The following is a 25,584-nucleotide window of genomic DNA, read 5'->3' as shown; positions in this document are numbered from 1 at the left end:
TTGCATAAACCTTTATTATTTTATTACTTATTAAATTTAATATCTAAGTTACAAAAAAAAATTTTCTTTCGTTTCTCAACGACTATTTCATTTATGATTTCAAGCGCCGTTGCGCATTAGAATTATATTCTATTTTCTTAAATTCTTTTTGTTAACTAAAATTCAAGGTATTATTACGCCAACAGTATTCAGCGAACAACATTACATTGTATCGCGCGGAAAAATTCCAAAGAATAATTTTAGGTTAACCTACCAAAGGAAGGTCAAAGTGCCTTTATAATTGTCTACCTCATCGCTAAGACTTATTGAAAATAAGTATACTCTAATAAACTAAGTGAATAATAAATTCAGTCTAAATTAATACTATCTAGTTAATCATACCAGCTATTATTTTACGATTGATTATTAGGATGAGCAGTGAGACATCAGTGATAAAATAATTCTAAATCCTTTTTCCTTCTTTTCTATAGTTTATTTGAATTTTATAATGATATTATTATTAATAATTATTGATTACTTTCTTTTATGTTTCTTTTAACTTTAAACTTCTAAATTGTTTTTCTTACTAGCCAAGATTTCATAGAATGGAGAAATTTAGCAAACTAGACTAATTCAGAGCGCTAGTAACGATTTAGAAAGGGGGAATTGTAACGATCATAATCATTCCTGTATTATCAATCGTTACAATCGCTCATATTATCATTGTTAATTTGATATTAGTTAGTAAGAGCTTATTTGAATTCGCGCCCTAGCGCCAAATTTTGTCACCAGGCGCCGCACGCGCCGGAATTAGCAGACGACAAAAGCACATGTTGCTTTTGCCGGTTGAAGCACCTCAGATTGGTGTGAACCACGTTTTGATACATAGCCTCTGCGCTTATACAATTTGTAATTGAAAAATCAAAGTTTAATAAATATTGTAAGTGTGTTTCTAAATTGCGCTATTATTTGTTACTGTTTCCATTATCATCTACAAAACTCAGCGCAGCTCGACAATGAAAAGGAGGAAGGAAATATTCTTGTAAGTGTATAGTTATTCGGCTGATTGATTGTGTCACCCCGTTTAAGTCCTACCCACGTCTTATTAATTTAACAATATTAAAATCTTAAATAGGCTGCCACACTTCAAATAGGAGGAGTTTGAATCTTTTTTTTATTGGCTAATAGCAATCTATTTTTTCGTGAAGGGCTGTTACTAAATTTTATGGGTGATTAAATTTAAAATGTCATTTTTGATCCTACTAACTTTGATTTTTCGATGTTGGATTTTGAACTTAACGATACTCTATTTTGGTTGACTAGAATATATGATGGACAAAAATAATAGTGGTCGAGCAGGTGGAAGCAAATTTTAATTATCACCAGGTGAAAAACGATAGGCAGAAATGATAAGAAATTTTCTGTTTTCGTTTATTTTTTTCTCAAATAAATTCTTACAACTTTAAAAAGGTAAAATATTTCACATTACAATAATGAATGTTTCAACATGACTTAAAAAATATTTGTAATGAATTCTGCCATAAATTAATATACTTTTGATGACCAAAAAGACATATAAACATTGAGGGACACCACTGACATTTTTGAAAGATTTCACTGATAATTTTTTTTAAATAGTGAGAATAAAATCAGCTTAAAAATTACAATCCAGTATCAATTCTTCATTAACTGCATATAAGGAGTAAATTTAACACAAATTTATTAAAAATAAAATAATAAGCTGCAAGAAACAGAATTTTGAGGGGACACCACTGACAAGGGACACCTCTGACATTTTGCTTCATTTCTCAATTTCGAAAAAGAAAGACTTTATTTTTAAGTTAAAGTCGGTGCGGTTTTTAAAATACGTGTAATACCTGAAAACGAGATACAATAATATTTAAAAAATATTAATATTATGAACAAGTTTTCGATGGGGACACCACTGACATGGTGTGCTCGACAAACTGATACTTGCTTTCTGCCACCAACCGCACAAGTTATAGATGTGATAAAATGTTGTAATGTTTTTTCTTTAAGAAGCTATACATATCACCAATACAATTACTATATAAAAATATAGACTCTTAGCTGTACAAAATAATTTTTCTGGTACTAAAAATGTCAGAATCAACAATTTTTATTATTAAGTAAAGTTCTGATTTCTTAAGTGCGGACAAGGGACACCACTGACATTTTGCTTCTAATTCTTCTGCCAAATTTTTTCAGAGAATTTCTAGCGACTAAAAATTATTAATTTAAGTAGAAGGAGTGATTAAGAAAATTAATTGACTTCAAAAACTTTTATATATGAACTAGTATTTCAGATTTTTGGACAGGACATGAAAATGACATTTTAAATTTAATCACCCTTATATATTTTAAAGTTTAATATTTTCTCCATTTTCTTCTATTGAACCCACGAATAAATAATAAATAGATTTCATTAAGGGGTTACATGGGTGAAAACGACCTGAAAACGTATGTTTTTTTAATAATGTTTTTTTCATAAAATAAATAAATTTTTTTATTTGAACACTTTGGAATCTGATAGTAAACTATTAAATGAGAAAGATATTAAATTTTTGATATAAAATATTAAACATCAGGCCCTTAGCAAAAGTTCATCGGGACCCTTTAGAAAAAAATTGCTTTTGCGGTGGTCAAGATATCTTTTAAATGCTTCATCTAAAATCTAAATACAAAAAATTTTCTGTTAGTGGGTGAATATATCTCGTGATTGAACGAAGGGTTTTCAAAGAAATTGAAATTTGGATGTTTGACAGTGTCTTCTATCAAAAGTTAAAATTTTTACAACCATTAAGACCATGTAAAATCGGTTCTAATCAACAAAAAAATATTCCTTCGTTCAATCACGAGCTATACTGATCCACTAACAGAAAATATTTGGTTTTTTGATTTTCAATAATGAACCGGTCAGAAGATATCGTGACCACCGCTTTTTTGGAAGAGTTCTCAAAGAACCTGTAGATACGGCCCTGATTTTAAATATTTTTTAACGACATTTTTACAAGTTACTCTTTTAATAGTGTACTTTAAGATATAAAAACACTGAAATAAAAAAATTTATTTATTTTATGAAAAAAAAATAATTAAACAATCATACATTGTCTGGACGTTTTGACCCATGTAACCCCTTAAGAAGGAGGAGTTTAAATTTTATTTTAATTGGTTTTAAACATATCCATTTTATCTTTTGAGGGTTGGGACTACATTTTATATTTTTTGAAATTATAAATATTCTTCCATTTTTTCAACTGAACCAACAAATAAAAAAATAGCTTTCTTTAAGAGGGAGGAGTTTAAATTTTATTTTAATTGGTCTAAATCATCCATTTTTCCTTTTGGGGGTTGGAATTATATGTTTTTTTCAAATATCAATTTTTCTTCATTTTGTTTAACTCAACCAACAAATAGAAAATTTGATTAGAAAAATTGATTTTGAAAATAGGAGGAGTTTGAATCTTTTTTTTGGCTAATAGCAGTCTATTTTTTCGTGAGGGGTTGATACTAAATTTTACATATTTATCTACTTAATAATATTTTCTCAATTTTCTTCTATTGAACCCACGAATAAAAAATAGTTTTCATTAAGTTGGAGGAGTTTAAATTTTATTTTAATTGGTCTTAAACATCGATTTTATCTTTTGAGGTTTGGGACTAAATTTTATTTTTTTTTTAAATTATAAATATTCTTCCACTTTTTCAACTGAACTAACAAATAGAAAAATAGCTTTCTTTAAGAAGGAGGATTTTAGATTTTATTTAATTGGTCTTAAACATTCATTTTATCTTTTGAGGGTTGGGACTAAATTTTACATTTTTTAAAATTATAAATATTCTTCAATTTTTTTCATACCTGAACCAACAAATAAAATAAATAGCTTTCTTTAAGAGGGAGGAGTTTAGATTTTATTTTAATTGGTCTAAATCATCCATTTTTCCTTTTGGGGGTTGGAATTAATATGATTTATTTTTTAATTATTAATTATTTTTTCCATTTTTAACCAACAAATAAAATAAATTGATTTTGAAAATACGAGGAGTTTGAATCTTTTTTTTGGCTAATAGCAGTCTATTTTTTCGTGAGGGGTTGATACTAAATTTTATATATTTATCTACTTAATAATATTCTCTCCATTTTGTTCTATTGTACCCACGAATAGAAAATAACTTTTTTTAAGGTGGAGGAGTTTAAATTTTTTTTAATTGGTCTAAAACATCCATTTTTCCTTTTGGGGGCTGGAATAATGTTTTATTTTTTAATTATTAATTATTTTTTCTATTTTGTTTAACTCAACCAACAAATATAAAATTGCATTTTAAAAATAGGAGGAGTTTATTTTTATTGGCCAGAAGTCTTTTTTTTCTTAATGGGTTAAGTCTAAATGTAACTTTTAAAAATTAAATATTCACTCCCTTTTTGTCAAAATCTGGTCACCCTACTAAAAGCAAGAAAGTTGACAGAGAGTCCCTACTAAAAATAAAATCAGGAATCGTCATGAATGGTCAGAATTTCTTAACATTCCAGAACAGTCTCACCATTTTTGACGTTTTCGAACGTTTCTCACCATTCCTAACCAAATACTTGCCAAGCTCCTCCCGTCCCACTTTACTCCCACCATTTTCGAAGCTGTGACCATTTCTGAAATTCCTGACCATTTCTGAAATGTGTGAACACATAACCTATAAAAATTTTGGTACATCTTTCTAATTTTGGTAAAGTCTCATGAAAATTTATATATACATATAAAATCTTTCAAATTTATTTTTTACATTTCAGAATACATTATTCTATTATAAAAATTGTTCTTTTAACTTAACAAAAGTTCTCATTTTTCAAATTGGTATAATTATTGAATTAATTATACAGCAAAAGTAGGTAAATAAATCAAAACATTCGGCCCTTTTTTTAACATTATTTAATATATTTATTTAATGTATATTTATAATATATTAAGGGGTAACACTACCCTAGAGTCAGAAAAAGAGACCTATATCTTTGATGATTTGTTTTGAGAAAATGGAAACTAGAATAGGATTTCTTTCTGGAGGGTTTATTAAATACATATTGAAGAGTAGAAAAAAAATTTTTATTAAAAATTTTATAACAAAATGGCGGCGGTAAATTTCATAGTAAAAATCGACTATTTTTTTTACGGCCGGAAAGGTTTCTTGAACAGTTTAAGTCCTGAAACACAAAACAAAGAAATTTTATAATCTATATAATATAAACTTGAAAAGTACATAGGATTTTTTTAATTGGATGTAAACTTTAATTTTTATAAACAATTTACTTTTTATTTTTTGTCGAAAAATTGATTATTTTACTAAAAAAGAGCACCATTTCTACAAAAATTGATATAAAAAAAAACTCCTATGTACTTTTCAAGTTTATATTATATAGATTATAAAATTTCTTTGTTTTCTGTTCCAGGACTTAAACTTTTCAAGAAACCTTTCCGGCCGTTTTGGTAAAGAAAAAAATAGTCGATTTTTCCTATGCAATTTACCGCCGCCATTTTGTTATAAAATTTTTAATAAAAATTTTTTTTCTACTCTTCAATATGTATTTAATAAACTCTACAAAAAGAAATCCTATTCTAGTTTCCATTTTCTCAAAACAAATCATCAAAGATATAGGTCTCTTTTTCTGACTCTAGGGTAGTGTTACCCCTTAATTTAATATATGTATATTTACTTGTAATTATTTAATATAGTTAATTAATAATAAATTTTGTTTCATAATATTAGTAATTTACTATACCAGTCAGTACTTATTATGAGAAGTATTTGCATTATAATTGAAATACAGTTATATTTAAATTATTATTAATCATTAATAGAATAATTTCTTACTATAATGATTATTAATAATTTAAATTTAAAATTTATAAAAATTTCAATATTGCATTAATAATTCATTATTATTATAAATTATAATGTTAAATTAAATTAATATTAAATACTAAATTCATTTTAAATGCAGATATAATAATAATTATTATTAATCTGTATTCGTATTATAGTTTATGAAACATTCCAAATTGTAAAGTTAAGACTTAATTTATTATTGATTCAATTAATAATGTCAATTTTTATTAATTCACATAACCTATTATGACTAAATTGAAATATAATTAATTAATAAAAATTATTTAACAGTTTATTCTGATTTTTTGATAATATTGGTAATTGAATTTTACTATTTTACAGTTGCTCTTTATATAGACAGTTGAATCCAGAAATATGTAAGTCGGTTCGGTAGTCGCAGTCGTTAGGGCAGTTAGTTTAGGCACTAGGTTAGGTCATGCGTCGGGGTTCGATCCCCGTAGGGTCCAAATTTTAATTTAATTCCGGGAATTAGTTTCAAGTTGTTCCGTATGTAAACAAACTGATATTAATTAATAAAATATATTTTTTTAAATTAATTTGTTGCAACTTTTTGCATATTGTTTAAATAAATAAAACAGAAGTGGCTTAAAAATATGGTCAAAAATGAGATACAAATGGTCTCAAATAGTCACCAATTATGGGCGGGGTCAACAAAGAGGAGGGGATAGTAGCAAACTTGTGACCACTTTAAACTTCCTCCTGATTAGTTGTGATAAATTTCTGACGAGATCCATCCAGAATCGTAAGAAAACTGGATTAAAGTGGTCAGGCGGCCTGACCATTCCTGATTTTATTTTTAGTAGGGGTTTTTTACCATGTATTTCGTGCTGTGTTCTTTAATAGTACACGGAGAAACTTTTTCTTATAATATTAAATATATTTGGTTATGTTTATTCTAAAAGTACGTTAGAATGTGAGGATTTTTCGTGCGTTGTGCTAATAATTTCAACATTAATACGAAAATATGATAAGTTCGTTATATATTAAGCAACCTTCGGTGTACAAAAATTACTATCTGCATTAGAAATAGTCTTATTTTTCTTTAGAAAAGAATAAGATGCCATTTTTTGTTTGTGAAATAATACGGTAATTCTAACCTTTTTTACACATATAGATAGAATATATAAGAGACATTCTAACGTAACATACCAATTTTGGAAGGACTGCGGGCGGACTTAACCGATTTCACCCGAGCATCACCGAGTCCATCACCTGACGTCGCGAACTAACCCTAATGTTTTCGAAGTTGAAATTCACACGTGTATGAAAGAAAAAAACCTTTTATTAATAAACGTGAATGTCTCCTCATGCCAAATTAAATTCAAGAACTGTTCCTCAATATAACATAATTTTTTTCACGACTTTTACTTATTTACATAATTTGATTAGTAAGTTATTTTAAAAAATGCTCTCTCTCGAAGGCACATATTTTTCCACTCGTTTAATATATAAGGACGATTCAGCTGTGTACTTCTAACGAATCGTGCGATCTTTCGGTTTCCGTGACCAATCGTCGTGTCTTTACTTGCGTGTGCGTGTGTGCGTTATTAATATAGGTTAGGTTCTTACGTCGTGTTAAATATATTTACCTACAGTTACAGTGACATTCACTAATGCCATCTACCATCAGATCCAAGTATCACTATCGTCTCTATGAGTATCTATAGACAATTAATTTGTTGTGTTTCTTTTTAATTCATGGCTTTCCCAACTTTGCAAAAATTATTATTTTCTTTCTAAAACAACATACTAATTTTCGTTAGTTTCCTTATGAAGAACTGTAAAATATATACTGAATGAGTGTTTTTGATAGTCTCAATAGCAATTTCTATAACCTATGTCGTTTTTCCCTTGAATCTAACCTAACATACTAAAATGTCTCACCAGTTTTAAGAATTAGTGGTATTAAAAGTTTCTCCGTGTAATTATTGATAAATTAAGTAGGTATATTATTTATCATTTTACTTTAAATTTATCATTATTTTTCTTCAATTTAAATGATTTAAAGAAAGGTAATAAGTATCTTGCACTATAAAAATAGTATTTTTTGTTTAATTTTCATGTGATAAAATACGTGTGGACAAATGTCACTCCCGCCATCTGTCGTGCAAAATGCGCGGCGACATATCAAAAGCGTGTAGGTAACCATCCTTCGCTATTTTCAGCTGCTATATACATTATTAATACTATTAAAACCTCAACTTTCATTAATTATTATACTTTATAACAACAAAATTACAATTTTTCACTATTTATCTTACATTAAAAAGTCATGTCAACAACACTTTTCCCTAAAACACACACCAATTTATCAATACACATTCACTTGACATTTTCACATATTTTATCTTTTATTTTACTTATTTTACATTAATTTGTAACAAATAAGGTCATAAACGATTTATAAACACTTTTTCTACAAAACCCAATACTTACTTTATCATATTTTTGTATTTAAAACACTTTTTTGTTAACGTCAACTTTTGACGGATTCTTGACGTTTTCGCGTCAACAAAGCATTTACCCGTTCCGCCAGGGTGATTATGTGTTAGTTTCTTGTCATTTCTTTTCGTGACACTCTATAAATTCTATTATGAATTTGAACTCCCATGCGAGCGTGGTTTAGTGGTTAGTGGTATAGTGTTTTTACAAAATTACTAGTATTATTGATTATCTTGTTTCAATATTAAAATTGACAATGATTATGTGTTAGTTTCTTGTCATTTCTTTTCGTGACACTCTATAAATTCTATTATGAATTTGAACTCCCATGCGAGCGTGGTATAGTGGTTAGTGTATTCGATTTCGGTGCGATATAATGTTAGATAGGTGTAGGTTCGAATCCCCAAGCGTTAGAAATTTTAAGTTAATGTAAATCAAATTGCGATAGGTAAATCGAAAAATATGTTGAATGTACCATAAAGTAATAATAATTAATATGTGTAACTTGTATAATTATTAATTTTTGATTGCTTCGGACTAATTCCGGATTCACTAGTTAAAATTAACTGATATTAATTTCCGACTTCATCGGACCAACTCCGGTTTCACTAGTTGTTCACAAACCGTAAAGAATTCGGACTTTTCCAGATTAATTTCGGGTGACAAAAACCTGACCATAAACCGCATTGTTTCGGACAAATTTCGGATTAGTCCGAAATCTGTCCGGTTTTTTAACCAGATAATATTCTAAAATTGAAATTAATATTTAAATTCATAGTATTAGGTCAGCTTGCAGATAAACAATTTGACAGATTCACTAATTTGATAGCTCTATACATAATAATTTTCTAATAATTATCTTTAAAAGTTATACTTACATAAAATCTTTTTCATTGAAAATATAATTTTAAGAATATGAAAAATAAATTAAAACTAAAAAAATTTAAGAATATCTTGTGTGAGAATTTTATGTTAAGGAGACCGTACACCACTTTTGCGTATTTTTCAACATTTATTTTTCCATAGTAAAATGTACCGAAACACTGGGCTCTTTTTACACATATTAACACACATATTGAGGATTAAAAAAAATACTACATTGTACAACTAGTGGCAATCACTAGTTTTCTAGTGTTTTCTCCAACGCCTTGCGAGGAAAGGTTTCTTTATGAGTTTCGTATAATTTTAATTTAACGTGTGCTTATGTTTAATATAATAAAAGACGAATGTTTTGAGTGGGGAAGAAGTTAGATACAAAATAAATCTCGGTCAAAGAACAAGAAGAAAGAATAAATTCATGATTTACTTTCGCCACGCCAAATTTTACTTTCGCCACGTTCTTCAGAGCAGTTGAGAAACGTTCTACTTTCGCCACACTTTTCTACCAAGAAAAGTACTCCTTTCAGAGCAAGTGTTGGAGAAATTTTTTTTTTATTTATTCTGCCCTTCATGGCGACAAAATGGCTATGGCATGAACCACAAAAAATGAATTTGAAAAAAAATTAGTTTTGAAGCAGAGATATCGTGTCAACCAGTTTTGTCCGGACAATCACTTCAGCCGCCATTTTGTCGCCATGAAGGGCAGAATAAATAAATAGTATATTGTGCAACGAGTGGAAAAAAGGGCGATTTCTCGCGAGCTTGAAGTTTGTTGCTCGAGCGCAGCGACAGCAGCAATCAAGCGAGCGAAAATCGTTTTTCTCCACGAATTGTACACGATTATACTTTGTCCAACAACTGCAAAACATATTTTATTTATCTTGATTTTAATTTATGAGGTTTTTGCGGTTATAACAATATTTAGTTATTAATGTTTCAAAATTTGTAATCCCCTGTATTTTTTATTCGTTAATAAGAAAATGTTACATTTTTAATAATTAAAAGGAAAAAAGCTCTTAATGTTTTGTTAATAGTTATGTTACCTAAGTAATCCTTTTTTTACGTAAGTTACGTAAGCAATGTTCTTACGCAAGTAATCTTTTTACGTAACTTACGTAAGTCATGTTCTTATGTAAGTGTTAAAAGGTTATTAGGTAAGTTACGTAAGTGACATAAGGTTATTACGTAAGTTACGTAAGTTATATCTTTACAGTAGTAACGTAAGTTTAATCTGCTGAGCTTTTTAATACCTCATGATTTACTGTGTTTTAATATTAAAAGCAAAACAAAAATAACCCAGTCAAACTCATTTCTCCACTGGCCAAACCACCAGTGGAGAAAAGTAGTACTTTTCTCCATTGGTGCCTACTGTACAATAGTTCAATTCCACTGCAGGCGTTGGACAAAAAATATTTTTTTCTTAATCCTCAATATGTGTGTTAATATATGTGAAAAGAGCCCAGTGTTTCGATACATTTTACAATGGAAAAATAAATGTTGAAAAATACGCAAAAGTGGTGTACGGTCTCCTTAACATAAAATTCTTACACAAGATATTCTTAAACTTTTTTAGTTTCAATTTATTTTTCATATTCTTAAAATTATATTTTCAATGAAAAAGATTTCATGTAAGTATAACTTTTAAAGATAATTATTAGAAAATTATTATACATAGAGCAATCAAATTAGTGAAGCTGTCAAATTGTTTATCTGCAAGCTAACCTGATACTATGAATTTAATAGTATATTAAGCAACAAGAGGATAAAGGCAGCCATTTCTTTACGGTGATTTTTGTGACACGAGTGGAGGTCGAGGGCGCCCTCGACCTCCACTCGTGTCACAAAAATCATCGTAAAGAAATTGGCTTCCTTTATTCTCGTGTTACTTACGATATTTTTTATTCCTAATGCACAAAAACGTCGATTTCAGATAGCAGACGACAGGGAGTAAAAGTCATTTACTTGTTCGACTTGTATGAAAATGGCGGTCGTTTTCTCCCATGGGCAAGAAAAATGCATGTGAACAGCTAATTTTCTTGCCCTTGGGAGAACACGGCCGCCATTTTCATAAAATATGTAAAAACTTATTTTAGAATATTCTACACTGAGAAAACTGGAGAGTCAAATTCAGAGGTTCAAAAAGTGTATGTTTCCTTTGCTTATGAAGAGAGTTAAATAGTCCTTCTAAAATAAATTTTGATTTGATAATGGAAATCTACTTGTATATTCTCTCCCATTATATCTGAGGGTTAAAAGTTGCGCAGAAAATGTGTACGATCTGATGCGCGCGAAATTATTTTTCTGACATTTTATGTATTTAGTTTTGGGGGTTAGGTTGCCATATTTATTCATTTCGCGCCGGATAAGGAAGGGATTTCTCAAGATGGTAAATTTGTCCCTCTGTTATAAACTCATTTTCCCTCCAAGAGAAATGGCACGAATATCTGTCAATGGTGTATTTGAACATTTAGATTGTTATCCAATAGCTAACTCTTAAAGACGCTGCACGGTGGGAAATATTTAAAAGTACGCATAGGCGTAGCGAGCGATTTCTCCTCAACTTCCACTCTTTTCCCCTCGTTTCCCCACTCTTGGTGCAATTTTTTGACTTTGATAATTAATTAAAAAAAATCCAGATTGAAAATGAAAAGAAGGGCGATTTAAGGAAAAATAATATTTAATAGTGAATATAAAACAAGTTTTCTTATGACGATTAGATGTTTCTATAGGCGTGAATATCAATCCGCGTTTTACAAAACATAGCAAACTGACAGCTCAATATGGGAGGTTAGTCATGGCCGACTATATCAGGCTGCACCGTTTGCGTAGTACAGTAGGAATGAACGTGAGGAACAAAAATATTAAATATCAATTACTCTTATTGTTTTCTATTATATTTATTATTTGTTTATTTATTTATTATTGTTCTTATATCTATTATTATTTATTATTATACTTACTTTTTAAAACTATTTTTATGAAAAAGTATTAAAACAATAAAGGAAAATTTTTTATGAAAATATTATTAAACCTAAATTTAGTAAACAAAAAAAATAAATAATAAAAAATTATGAAGTGCATAATTTTTTAAATTTTTTATTGTTATTTTTATTATTGATATTTTTAAGTAGGTATAAGAAAAATATAATTTAAATATTCCACAAAATTAGTTTTAAAGTAATTTTTTGTAAGGAATTCGACGGTCATAAAATAAAAGCGGACAGAAAATATTTTGACCCTTTTTCAATTATCATTTTTCTTAAAAATTGGTGGATTTCGAAACACACGCGTAATTTGGTAGAAAATATGTTTTTAAATCCATAAAAAAATTCCAAATGAAATCGATGATTTTCATAATTACCTATAGAAGTATTGTTTTGAAAAAAATCTTTGTTTTTAAACTGAAAATTCTAAAAATAACATTGTTATTCAATTTTTCTATATGGAAAATTATTTGTTTACTTATTTAGTTTCTGATCAAAATTTAATCTTCATTTTTCTGTATTTCTATTTTTCATCAATAAAAATTATGATATGAAATTATTTAGAAAAATAAATGTCAAAAAATGCCCTTTTTTAATAAAAAAAAGCTGCAATGTATTGAAAAAAGACGAAAATTTAATAATCTACTTCAAAAATTGTTAGAAAAAATTTGCAAACATCAACGTCGTTTTCTCAAGACAAAAATGGTTTTCATAATTGGAAATAAATTCTGAGTACCTCCGTGTTTCAGAAAAAGGACTTTTTTCATAAAAAAGATCCAATTTTATGACAAAAATTATGTTTAATAATATTTTCATAAAAAATTTACATTACTTTGTTTTATACTTTTCCATTATAATATTTCTAAAAAGTAAGAAGAATAATAAATAATAATAGATAAATAAACAAATAAATATAATTATTTATATAATATTAAATAATAAAAGTAATGACTTATTATTTTTGTTGATCACACCGTCCGACACGATTTTTCACAACAAAAAAATCAAACATTTTTGGAAACTAGGACCAAAAAAAAAATACCCGTGTCTGGCCGTTTTGCTGGATCAAGTCGTTTGTGGCTTCTAGGGGTGAAAACAACCCTTAAATGAAAAGTGACAAGTAATAATTTAAAAATAGATTCAATTTGCCTAAAACTCGTTGCTCGGGGGTTTTTGGGGTCGCAGATCACGAATCCGATGTCGGTTTTTTAAAATTAAAAATGGCGGATCCAATATGGCGGCTGTCAAAATAAAAAATTGATCGGATTCGCTTGAAACTTGTTACTCGGAGGTTTTTGGGGTCGCTGATCACGAATCCGATGTCAGTTTTTCAAAATTCAAAATGGCGGATCCAATATGGCGGACATATTTTTTAAAAAATGATTTAATTTGCCTGAAACTCGTTGCCTGGGGGTTTTTGGGGTCGCTGATTACGAATCTCATGTCAGTTTTTCAAAATTCAAAATGGCGGATCCAATATGGCGGACATCTTTTTTAAAAAATGATTTAATTTGCCTGAAACTCGTTGCTTGGGGGTTTTTGGGGTCGCTGATTACGAATATGATATTAGATTTTTGAAATTCAAAGTGGCGGATCCAATATGACTGACAACTTTTTGAAAAATAGATTCAATTTCCCTGAAACTCGTTACTCAGGGGGTTTTGGGGTCGTTGATTACGTATCTTAAGTCAGATTTTAAAAATCCAAAATGGCGGATCTTATAAAGATAAAGATTACAAAAAATTTCAATATTTTTACAAATGTGTCTTTGCATATTGGACATTTTTTTAATGACAAAGCAAACTTTGTGGTAAGTAAATTTATTCGATAGTAGGAAGCGTAAGTAAGATGAATTATTAAATATAAAGTGATTGTTTAACAATGCTTCTAAAGTGAAAATATCAACTATTGACATTTGTTTAAAAATCGTTTAAAATCAATTAAGAATATTTAATTGCAAAAAACAAAAAAGAATCACACACTTAAATTTTCCAGTTTCATTCTAGATCTGTAATCTACATTTTGATCCTACATTTTTAATTCTGAAAATCTGACTTAAGATTCTTAATCAGCGATACCAAAAACCCCCTGAATAACAAGTTTCAGGGAAATTAAATCTATTTTTAAAAATGTTGACAGCCATATTGGATCCGACATTCTGAATTTTGAAAAACTGACATCGGATTCGTGATTTGCGACCCCAAAAACCCCCGAGTAACAAGTTTCAAGCGAATCCGATCAATTTTTTATTTTGACAGCCGCCATATTGGATCCGCCATTTAAAATTTTAAAAAACCGACATCGGATTCGTGATTAGCGACCCCAAAAACCCCCGAGTAACAAGTTTCAAGCGAATCCGATCAATTTTTTATTTTGACAGCCGCCATATTGGATCCGCCATTTAAAATTTAAAAAAACCGACATCGGATTCGTGATCAGCGACCCCAAAAACCCGGAGTAACAAGTTTCAAGCGAATCCGATCAATTTTTTATTTTGACAGCCGCCATATTGGATCCGCCATTTTTAATTTTAAAAAACCGACATCGGATTCGTGATCTGCGACCTCAAAAACCCCTGAGTAACGAGTTTTAGGCAAATTAAATCTATTTTTATAATATAACTTGTCACTTTTCATTTAAAGGTTGTTTTCACCCCTAAAAGCCACAAACGACTTGATCCAGCAAAACGGCCAAACACGGGTATTTTTTTTTTGGTCCTAGTTTCCGAAAATGTTTGATTTTTTTGTGTGTGAAAAAAAAAGTTAAATTTTGTCGGACGGTGTCATCTACGTCCCTACATTACCATAGCGTAAATACTTTCATCACGAAAATGGTGCAACCTGTTATGGTCGGCAAAGGCCTACATCGAGCTGTTGCTTTGTTTTGTAAAACGCGGATTCATATTTACGCTCCTAGAAACATCTAATCGACATAAGTAAGTTTGAATTATATTCTCTATTAAATATTATTTTTCCTTAAATCGCCCTTTTTTTCATTTTCTGTCTGAATTTTTCAAAATTAATTATCAAAGTCGAAAACTTCCCCTCTTTTGGTGTAATTTTTTACTTTGATAATTAATTTTTAAAAATTCAGACAGAAAATGAAAAAAAGGGCGATTTAGGGAAAAATAATATTTAATAGAGAATATAAAACAAGTTTTCTTATGACGATTAGATGTTTCTATGGGCGTAAATATCAATCCGCGTTTTACGAAACATATTAAACTGATAGCTCTATATGAGAAGTTGGACATGGCCGACCATAACAGGTTGCTCCGTTTGCGTGGTACAGTAGGAATGAACGTGAGGAACAAAAATATTAAATGTCAATTACTCTTATTGTTTACTATTATATTTATTATTTGTTTATTTATTTATTATTGTTATTATATCTATTATTATTTATTATTATACTTACTTTTTAAAAATATTATTATGGAAAATTATTAAAACAATAAAGGGAAATTTTTTATGAAAAAATTATTAAACAAATAAAATTACTAAACAAAAAAAAGTAAATAATAAAAAATTATGAAATGTATAATTTTTTAAATTATATTAGTTATACAAATTTTTTTAAACAAAATTATTTCAAATACCAAGATTAACTTTTTTTATAGACAATTTGAAAATTAATACACTGGGAATAATATTGACACATTCAGAAAAAATAAATTTTAATGGATAATTTTTTTTTTATTATTTATCAACTATAGTTTATTTCTAAAAAAAATTATACATTTCATAATTTTTTATTATTTACTCTTTTTTGTTTAGAAATTTTATTTGTTTAATAATTTTTTCATAAAAAATTTTCCTTTTATTGTTTTAATAATTTTCCATAATAATATTTTTAAAAAGTAAGTATAATAATAAATAATAATAGATATAATAACAATAATAAATAAATAAAAAATAATAAATATAATAGTAAACAATAACAGGGTTCCTACAGAATCTGGAAATCATGGAAATGGTATGGAATTTTTAAAATGCTTCTGGAAATCAGGGAAATAATGGAAAAGGCCTGGAACTTTTAAAAGTTTCTAAATTTTTTCTGTTTTCTATTTTTTCTCTTGAATAGAAATTCAAATAATAACAAAGCTAAATGGCATAAAAGAGAAGAAAAAATATTGAATTTTAAGAAATTCGATTTTTCGGATTTTTGATAATTTTATATAATTTTAGATTTTTTACCAAAGAGTCGAGACTATTAAATAAGTAAAGTATTTTCCAAGAGCCCAAAAATAATGAAGCTAAATCCCATAAAAGAGAGGAAAAAATGTTGAATTTTAAGAAATTTGGTTTTTTGAATTTTTTCGAATTTTTGATAATTTTAGATTTTTTACTAAAGATTCGAGACTATTTAATAAGTAAAGTGTTTTCCAAGAGCCCAAAAATAATGAAGCTAAATGCCATAAAAGAGGAGAAAAAATGTTAAAATTTAAGAAATTCGGATTTTTGATAATTTTCTATAATTTTAGATTTTTTACCAAAGAGTCGAGACTATTAAAAAAGTAAAGTATTTTCCAAAAGCAAAAAAATAATGAAGCTAAATCCCATAAAAGAGAAGAAAAAATGTTGAATTTTAAGAAATTTGGTTTTTTGATAATTTTAGATTTTTTACCAAAGAGTCGAGACTATTTAATAAGTAAAGTATTTTCCAAAAGCCCAAAAGTAATGAAGCTAAATGCCATAAAAGAGAGGAAAAAATGTTGAATTTTAAGAAATTCGGATTTTTGAATTTTTGATAATTTTCGATAATTTTAGATTTTTTACCAAAGAGTCGAGACTATTATATAAGTAAAGTATTTTCCAAGAGCCCAAAAATACACGGAAAAAAAAAGTTCACGAATCTCTCGTGAACTAGTATATCACTTTTGGATGGGACACAAAATTCTTGAAAATCAACAAACACAGTTCGTCAAAATTTCATCAACTCCTTCACTAGAAACATAGTACTGTTTCCGAACTTTTCGTCAACGTTAACGAAAAATTCGTGAACTTTTAAAAAATGCTAAAAACAAGAAAAAATAATTTCCAGACACTACTTTTTTATAGTATTTCACTTTATTTGATAACTTGACGCCTCTTACGCATCCAACTACACAGAATACACAATTTTATAGCCATTAAAATTTGTAATTCGCTTCACGGGATTCGAACCTAGTACCTATATCCTATAACATAATATTTCTAACAACTAACCGCCACGGCTAAATCTAGATACACTGTCCTTCGACAAACGAAACGATTAGCTTTGTCTCCTGTAAAACTCAGGACCGTGCAAAGTAGAAAAAGTCCCTTATCGTAACTTTTAATTCATTTTATGAATTATTTGTTTCACAAAGGAAATTAGCAAACAAAAATATTCACTAAGTAATAAAAAACACTGATTCTAAATAATAACTTTCATCAAAGAATTTTCCCGAATGTAAACACCGATGACACCGACTGAATGATGAAGGCCAACGCAGAATAGATCTGTAACCGGAACCGCAATCGTAAGCGTAACCGTAGGAATGAGTTAGAGAAGGATAAACAATATACCTATCCTTCTTTAACTCATTCTTACGGTAACGCTTACGATTGAGGTTCCGGTTACAGATCTATTCTGCGTTGGCCTTGAATGCTTGATCAGCCATATTTGATGCGCATACTACTGACACTCGCGAGTTCACGATTTTTTCGTGAACTTGTACCTCTACTTTTGACGAACTACTCTTCATTAACAGTTCATCAAAAATTCATTAACTTTGTTTCAGTTTTTCGTTGACGTTCGCCATTTCTAATCAAAAGTGAATGAAAATTTTGAAATTTTGTGTCCCATCCAAAAGTGATATACTAGTTCACGAGAGATTCGTGAACTTTTTTTTCCGTGTAATGAAGCTAAATGCCATAAAAGAGAGGAAAAAATGTTGAATTTTAAGAAATTCGGATTTTTGAATTTTTGATAATTTTCGATAATTTTAGATTTTTTACCAAAGAGTCGAGACTATTAAATAAGTAAAGTTTTTTCCAAGAGCCCAAAAATAATAAAGCTAGGCTTCGAAGTGACACACTTTTCCACTTTTTTTGGTCAAGCCTACTTTTTGCTACTTATTTTGTCAAAAAGCTACTAAATGCTACTTTTTTCCAAAAAAGGTAAAAAAAAATTTACAGAATTCAAGAATTTTAGTTTTTTTGGTGAATTTCGTAGATTTTAAAAAAACCCGCCAAGTGAATTAAATTTATTTTTGGACGCGTGATTATAATATATTATAATAATTACTAATAGTGGATGTTTATTAAATTACAACTTTTTAACGTTTTGAATTTTTCGTATCTAATTTTATTATTCTTTAAGCTTCTTAAAAAAATTAAAAACTAAATTTTTCACTATATAATTTAATAGTAATACCTTTTTTGACTTTATAAAAGTTCCATCAAGTATAGAAAAAATCAATTAAGAATGAAAACTTAATTCTTTTGGTTATATAAATTGTTTGATTAAAAATCCAAAATAATATTTGTTTAACGTGATTATTTATTATATTATGTTTACAAACTTTATGTCAAATTTAAAAATATTAATTGTATTTTCAATAATACAGTGTTTTAAGTCGGTTGTTCAATAATAAAAAAATCATTTATAAAGATTTAAGATCTATCTAGAAAAATAATTATAATTTTTTTTATTGGAATTAAATTGCTCATAATTTATTATTGTACAAAATTATGGCTATGTGGATTCTAAAATTAAAAAATTTATATGACTAAAAACAATCCATTTTTTCCATTTTGATAGTTGTTATTAGTAAATTACTAAAAAATGTTTACGTTTCATTTTTAAAAATTAGATGGCTGATAAAAAGTTATTGATAGTTTTTTAAAAAATAATAAGGAGAAAGAAGGTGTCAATTTAACTTCTCAAAATTATGAGCCTGTTATTAAAAAACAAATTCTTATGAAAGATCTCATTTAAGTATTATTAACAATTACATTTCATTATGTAAATAAAACTTTCGAATGTAAAATATCGACAAAAAAGCTATTATATTTTCATGTTTTATGTTTATTTTTGAATTTTTGATAATTTTCGATAATTTTAGATTTTTTACCAAAGATTCGAGACTATTAAATAAGTAAAGTATTTTCCAAGAGCCCAAAAATAATGAACCTAATGCCATAAAAGAGGAGAAAAAATGTTGAATTTTTTAGAAATTCGGATTTTTAAAATTTGATAATTTTTGATAATTTTAGGGGAGAGTCTCCAGTTGTGAGACACCTCCAGTTGTGAGACAGTCAATTTTTTTTAACATGCAATATTAAAAAGCCGATTGGTTTATATAAAAACATTTCTTTTTATAAGAGCCAACTTTTTCGTGTACACCGAAGCGGATATATAAACTGTTTTTGTTAAATACTAACACTGAGGGTGATAATCGACTAAAAAGCGTTTTTTCAATAAATGCAAAGTTCTTTTTTTTCAAGTTAATTAATTGGAAAAGGTAAATGTAATGCATTTTCTTTTAGGGTTTTCCTTATATTTTGTGATGCAATATTGCATTGTTCCAATCTGCGGTTGAAAATAATTTAATTTTCCTTTTTCAAAATAGCGCCAATTTCTGAGTGTGAGACACAGCATATCACCAGTTGTGAGACGGTGTCACCCATCTGAGCAGCATAAAAAATACGACTTAGCAGGCATACTATTTAAATGTTGTTTTGATTTTTTTTCTAGTATTTTTGGGCATGTCAAGTGGAAAAAAGTCAATTGATTCAGAAGAAATCAATTTTAATGCTCTTGTTGAAGCTATTAAATTGTGTTTATTTGATAGTCATATTTTGGCGAATAAATATTATTATTTAGTATATAATAATATATATTATTAATATATTTAATTATTTCTACTAAACATAACGTTTTATGTCAAACTTATTAAATTTTAGCAATTTTTAATGAGTGTCTCACAACTGGAGACATTTTTTTTTTGAAAAAAGCGATGTGCTCGGAAAATGTATCGTAAATTTTTTTGAGTTCAACGAAACACTATACTTTCTTTTAATAAAAGTTGCTTATTTCTGTTACCTTTCGAACAGTGTATTTTATATACAATTTTGTTTACCCGTTTAAAATTTACGGGTCAAAAATAAAATCCGTCTCACAACTGGAGACTCTCCCCTATATTTTTTACCAAAGAGTCGAGACTATTAAATAAGTAAAGTATTTTCCAAGAGCCCAAAAATAATGAAGCTAAATTCCATAAAAGAGAGGAAAAAATGTTGAATTTTAAGAAATTCGGATTTTTGAATTTTTGATAATTTTAGATTTTTTACCAAAGATTCGAGACTATTTAATAAGTAAAGTGTTTTCCAAGAGCTAAAAAATAATGAAGCTAAATATTATCAAAGAGAAGAAATACTGTTGAATTTTAAAAAAATCGGTTTTTCGAATTTATGATAAATTTTGATAATTTTAGAATTTTTACCAAAGGGTGGAGACTATATGGAGACTATGTCAGGTTGCACCGTTTGCGTAGTACAGTAGGAATGAACGTGAGGAACAAAAATATTAAATGCCAATTACTCTTATTCAGGATTCCTACAGAAATCCGAATTTAAAATTCCATACCTTTTCCATGATTTCCAGGTCAAATTTTTACGAAATTCCAATAGAATTTTAAATCTAATTTCAATATTTTTGGGCTCTTTAAAAACACTTTACTTATTTAATGGTCTCCACCCTTTGGTAAAAATTCTAAAATTATCAAAATTTATCAAAAATTCGAAAAACCAATTTTTTTAAAATTCAACAGTTTTTTTCTCTTTGATAGTATTTAGCTTCATTATTTTTGGGCTCTTTGAAAACACTTTACTTATTAAATAGTCTTGAATCTTTGGTAAAAAATCTAAAATTATCAATAATTCAAAAAACCGAATTTTTTAAAATTCAACATTTTTTCCTCTCTTTTATGGGATTCAGCTTCATTATTTTTGGGCTCTTGGAAAATACTTTAGGGAAAAGTGCGGATAGATGCCCCCTTTCTCAGATCTCCAATATGAAAGAAACTATATTTATGGATTATTAGTTTTTTTTATACCTATTGGCCATAACAATTTAACTGTAAAGTACCAGCTCGCTGGCACCCCGGGGTTATTAGTTATAATAATGTAAAAATTTCAGATTGCTGAAAATGTCCAAAAATTTTCAAACTGCTGGACGAAATTCCTCATTACAAAAATCGAGGATATTTAACATGTAAGAAAATATTTTCAATTATTTAATTGTTTCAATTTAATCAGAGAAACATATTAGATCGACGTTTTCCATTTTTTATAATAATAGTTGTAATAAATGATAATAACTTACCGCGGGGGGCGTCTTACCCACCCAGGTGGGATATATGGCCAAATACAGACCTTTTGAATTTTCGTTCTGATTAATTTATTATTTATTGTAGGTATTTGGTCCTTACATAAGTTAATGATAAATAGTAATAGTGTGTAAAAATCGAATAGTCAATTAAAAATATTAATATTTGTTGAATTTAGATGTAATTTTCGAATGGGGGGGCATCTATCCGCACTTTACCCTACTTATTAAATAGTCTCGACCCTTTGGTAAAAAATCGAAAATTATCAAAAATTTAGCTTCATTATTTTTGGGCTCTTGGAAAATACTTTACTTATTTAATAGCCTCGACTCTTTGGTAAAAAATCTAAAATTATATAAAATTATCAAAAATCCGAAAAATCGAATTTCTTAAAATTCAATATTTTTTCTTCTCTTTTATGCCATTTAGCTTTGTTATTATTTGAATTTCTATTCAAGAGAAAAAATAGAAAACAGAAAAAATTTAGAAACTTTTAAAAGTTCCAGGCCTTTTCCATTATTTCCCTGATTTCCAGAAGCCTTTTAAAAATTCCATACCATTTCCATGATTTCCAGATTCTGTAGGAACCCTGTTATTGTTTACTATTATATTTATTATTTTTTATTTATTTATTATTGTTATTATATCTATTATTATTTATTATTATACTTACTTTTTAAAAATATTATTATGGAAAATTATTAAAACAATAAAAGGAAAATTTTTTATGAAAAAATTATTAAACAAATAAAATTTCTAAACAAAAAAGAGTAAATAATAAAAAATTATGAAATGTATAATTTTTTTTAGAAATAAACTATAGTTGATAAATAATAAAAAAAAAATTATCCATTAAAATTTATTTTTTCTGAATGTGTCAATATTATTCCCAGTGTATTAATTTTCAAATTGTCTATAAAAAAAGTTAATCTTGGTATTTGAAATAATTTTGTTTAAAAAAATTTGTATAACTAATATAATTTAAAAAATTATACATTTCATAATTTTTTATTATTTACTTTTTTTTGTTTAGTAATTTTATTTGTTTAATAATTTTTTCATAAAAAATTTCCCTTTATTGTTTTAATAATTTTCCATAATAATATTTTTAAAAAGTAAGTATAATAATAAATAATAATAGATATAATAACAATAATAAATAAATAAACAAATAATAAATATAATAGTAAACAATAAGAGTAATTGACATTTAATATTTTTGTTCCTCACGTTCATTCCTACTGTACCACGCAAACGGAGCAACCTGTTATGGTCGGCCATGTCCAACTTCTCATATAGAGCTATCAGTTTAATATGTTTCGTAAAACGCGGATTGATATTTACGCCCATAGAAACATCTAATCGTCATAAGAAAACTTGTTTTATATTCTCTATTAAATATTATTTTTCCCTAAATCGCCCTTTTTTTCATTTTCTGTCTGAATTTTTAAAAATTAATTATCAAAGTAAAAAATTACACCAAAAGAGGGGAAGTTTTCGACTTTGATAATTAATTTTGAAAAATTCAGATAGAAAATGAAAAAAAGGGCGATTTAAGGAAAAATAATATTTAATAGAGAATATAATTCAAACTTACTTACGTCGATTAGATGTTTCTAGGAGCGTAAATATGAATCCGCGTTTTACAAAACAAAGCAACAGCTCGATGTAGGCCTTTGCCGACCATAACAGGTTGCACCATTTTCGTGTTATTGACATTTAATATTTTTGTTCCTCACGTTCATTTCTACTGTACTACGCAAACGGTGCAACCTGATATAGTCGGCCATGGCCAACCTCCCATATTGAGCTGTCAGTTTGCTATGTTTTGGAAAACGCGGATTGATATTCACGCCCATAGAAACATCTAATCGTCATAAGAAAACTTGTTGAATATTCTCTATTAAATATTATTTTTCCCTAAATCGCCCTTTTTTTCATTTTCAATCTGGATTTTTTTTAATTAATTATCAAAGTCAAAAAATTTCACCAAGAGGGACGAAAAGAGGGGAAAAGAGTGGAAGTTGAGGAGAAATCGCTCGCTACGCCTATGCGTACTTTTAAATATTTCCCACCGTGCAGCGTCCTTAAATATCAACGATTTGTCCCTCCAGATGTTTAGTCCAATACTCCAGTTTTCTCAGTGTATGTATAACGAAAATATTTTCTGTAATTACTCTGTAAGTTTAGTTATACCTATTGTTTGAAAAAAATAATATTTTTTATTTTACCAGTTGTACAAACTAACAGCATCTCCGATTGTACAATAAAACAATCTTAAAAAAAATTTGGGTCAAAATGATACACACCCAGATGTATGTATTACATAATATGTAACGTACAATATAATGTTAATTTGTAAAAAATTTAAATTAACCGATGCGAAATTTATTGAAATACATTTAACTTCATTTCTAATACACCTAATGACTAATTTCCTTTCTAAAAAAATGCAAAGCAGAAAAAGCTCGAATTGAAAAAAGTCGAACTCGAAAAGTATCGAAGCAAGAAATAAGCATCCTTTCTAAAAAAATGCAAAGCAGAAAAAGCTCGAATTGAAAAAAGTCGAACTCGAAAAGTATCGAAGCAAGAAATAAGCATAGTCCTTTCTAAAAAAATGCAAAGCAGAAAAAGCTCGAATTGAAAAAAGTCGAACTCGAAAAGTATCGAAGCAAGAAATAAGCATAGAGAATAAAAAAGAACATAGAAAGCGCACCTCACACTCTAAATGTAAACGAAATAGATGGAGCTGTCTTGGGTTTGTCTGGTTTATCTCAAGAAAAATTTATAAATAAAATTATTTTATTTATAAATAAAATGAAATCATAAATAAAAAAAAGAAGGATATCAAATAATAAAAATATAAAAATTAAAAATATAAAATAGAATTTAATTAAAAATTAAAAATTAAAATAGAATTAAGAATAAAGCAGCAACAAAGTCGACCGCCAAGCGGTCGACGAGGGCTCTTGTTTTATATAAAAAATTATTAAATTAAAAAACTGAACATTAGTAAAAATTGAACAAAAATGAAGAAGGAATAGAAACAACGAAGACGGCCGAAGGCCGTCTGAGGCGCTAGTTTCTTAAAAATCATTAACAAATTTTTTTTATGTTGTCTTCGGTAGCGGGCCCCTGGAGGGTACGGGCCACGCGCTTCATGGTTGTTCCGGCTCTGATTTTCCTTAGTAAAATAAAAAAAAAATTTTTGCTAAGAAGATACAGTTTCAGGGCATATATGATTAATTGTGTTATATAATGCCGTTTAGGAATTACAGTCGTTCAAAAGATGAGTGGCCACCTTGGGGCCCCTTACCCTATATATTTTGCGTGTTTATGATGTTTTTTACTTTAATAGTTGTTATTTTGTTAACAGTTTCTAATATTGAGAATATTTATGTAAATGGGATAAATATAATAAAAGTTATTACAATTTTTTGTATATGAAATTAAAACTAATACTTATTTAACAACAGAAGTACATTTCATTAAAAATTCTCACCTGTCCATGTTGTTTTGAAGCTCAACCTTTATTGGACTATTGCCTGTCGATTGGTTTTTATTGTACTCATTTTTTGGTATATCTGAAAGCAGAAAAAGTTTACAATAATTGTATTTTACAAGAAATTGTACGAAATTCAAAGGCTTCTGCTGTCAATAAAATATTATTTAAGAAAAGCGGACGAAATTGTCAAAAACAATAAAGTAAACAATAAAAAAAATAAAATAAATAATAAAATTAAACAACAAAATTTTGATAATGACAATAATAATTCTTGAACTTATTATACGAGAAATCCCAGGCGCGAAGTGACGCCGAGTTCAGGCTTTATAAAGATTGGCCGAGCATTGGTCAACATTGATTGAGCATGAGTGAATCAGCGAGAGCAGGAATGATCGAAGCTTTAATGTAACACCGATTCCAGACTGCAGCGCGAGCCTTGATTCAGCATTGGCACCAATGCTCAATCAATGCTGCGGACGCCTAATGCAGGACTGAAACAAGACTGCTTCCACTGTTCCCAAATT

General features: G+C 28.0%; 1 protein-coding gene across 4 annotated transcripts in view; it reads right to left on the bottom strand.

The window, feature by feature from the left end:
- Positions 1-25,584, bottom strand: part of LOC122507463 (teneurin-m) — a 312,536-nt gene that overhangs the window by 165,316 nt on the left and 121,636 nt on the right. For all 4 annotated transcript variants that reach the window (XM_043620183.1, XM_043620184.1, XM_043620185.1 and 1 more), the window contains exon 3: positions 25,058-25,139. In XM_043620183.1, coding sequence (XP_043476118.1) covers positions 25,058-25,139 — 82 coding nt within the window. The remainder of the gene's footprint in view (positions 1-25,057; positions 25,140-25,584) is intronic.

Source organism: Leptopilina heterotoma, unplaced genomic scaffold, assembly GCF_015476425.1.
Source record: "Leptopilina heterotoma isolate Lh14 unplaced genomic scaffold, ASM1547642v1 Lhet_47, whole genome shotgun sequence".
Taxonomy (NCBI): Eukaryota; Metazoa; Arthropoda; class Insecta; order Hymenoptera; family Figitidae; genus Leptopilina; species Leptopilina heterotoma.
Note: the sequence above shows the minus strand (reverse complement) of the source record. Positions and strands in the feature narration are given on the sequence as shown.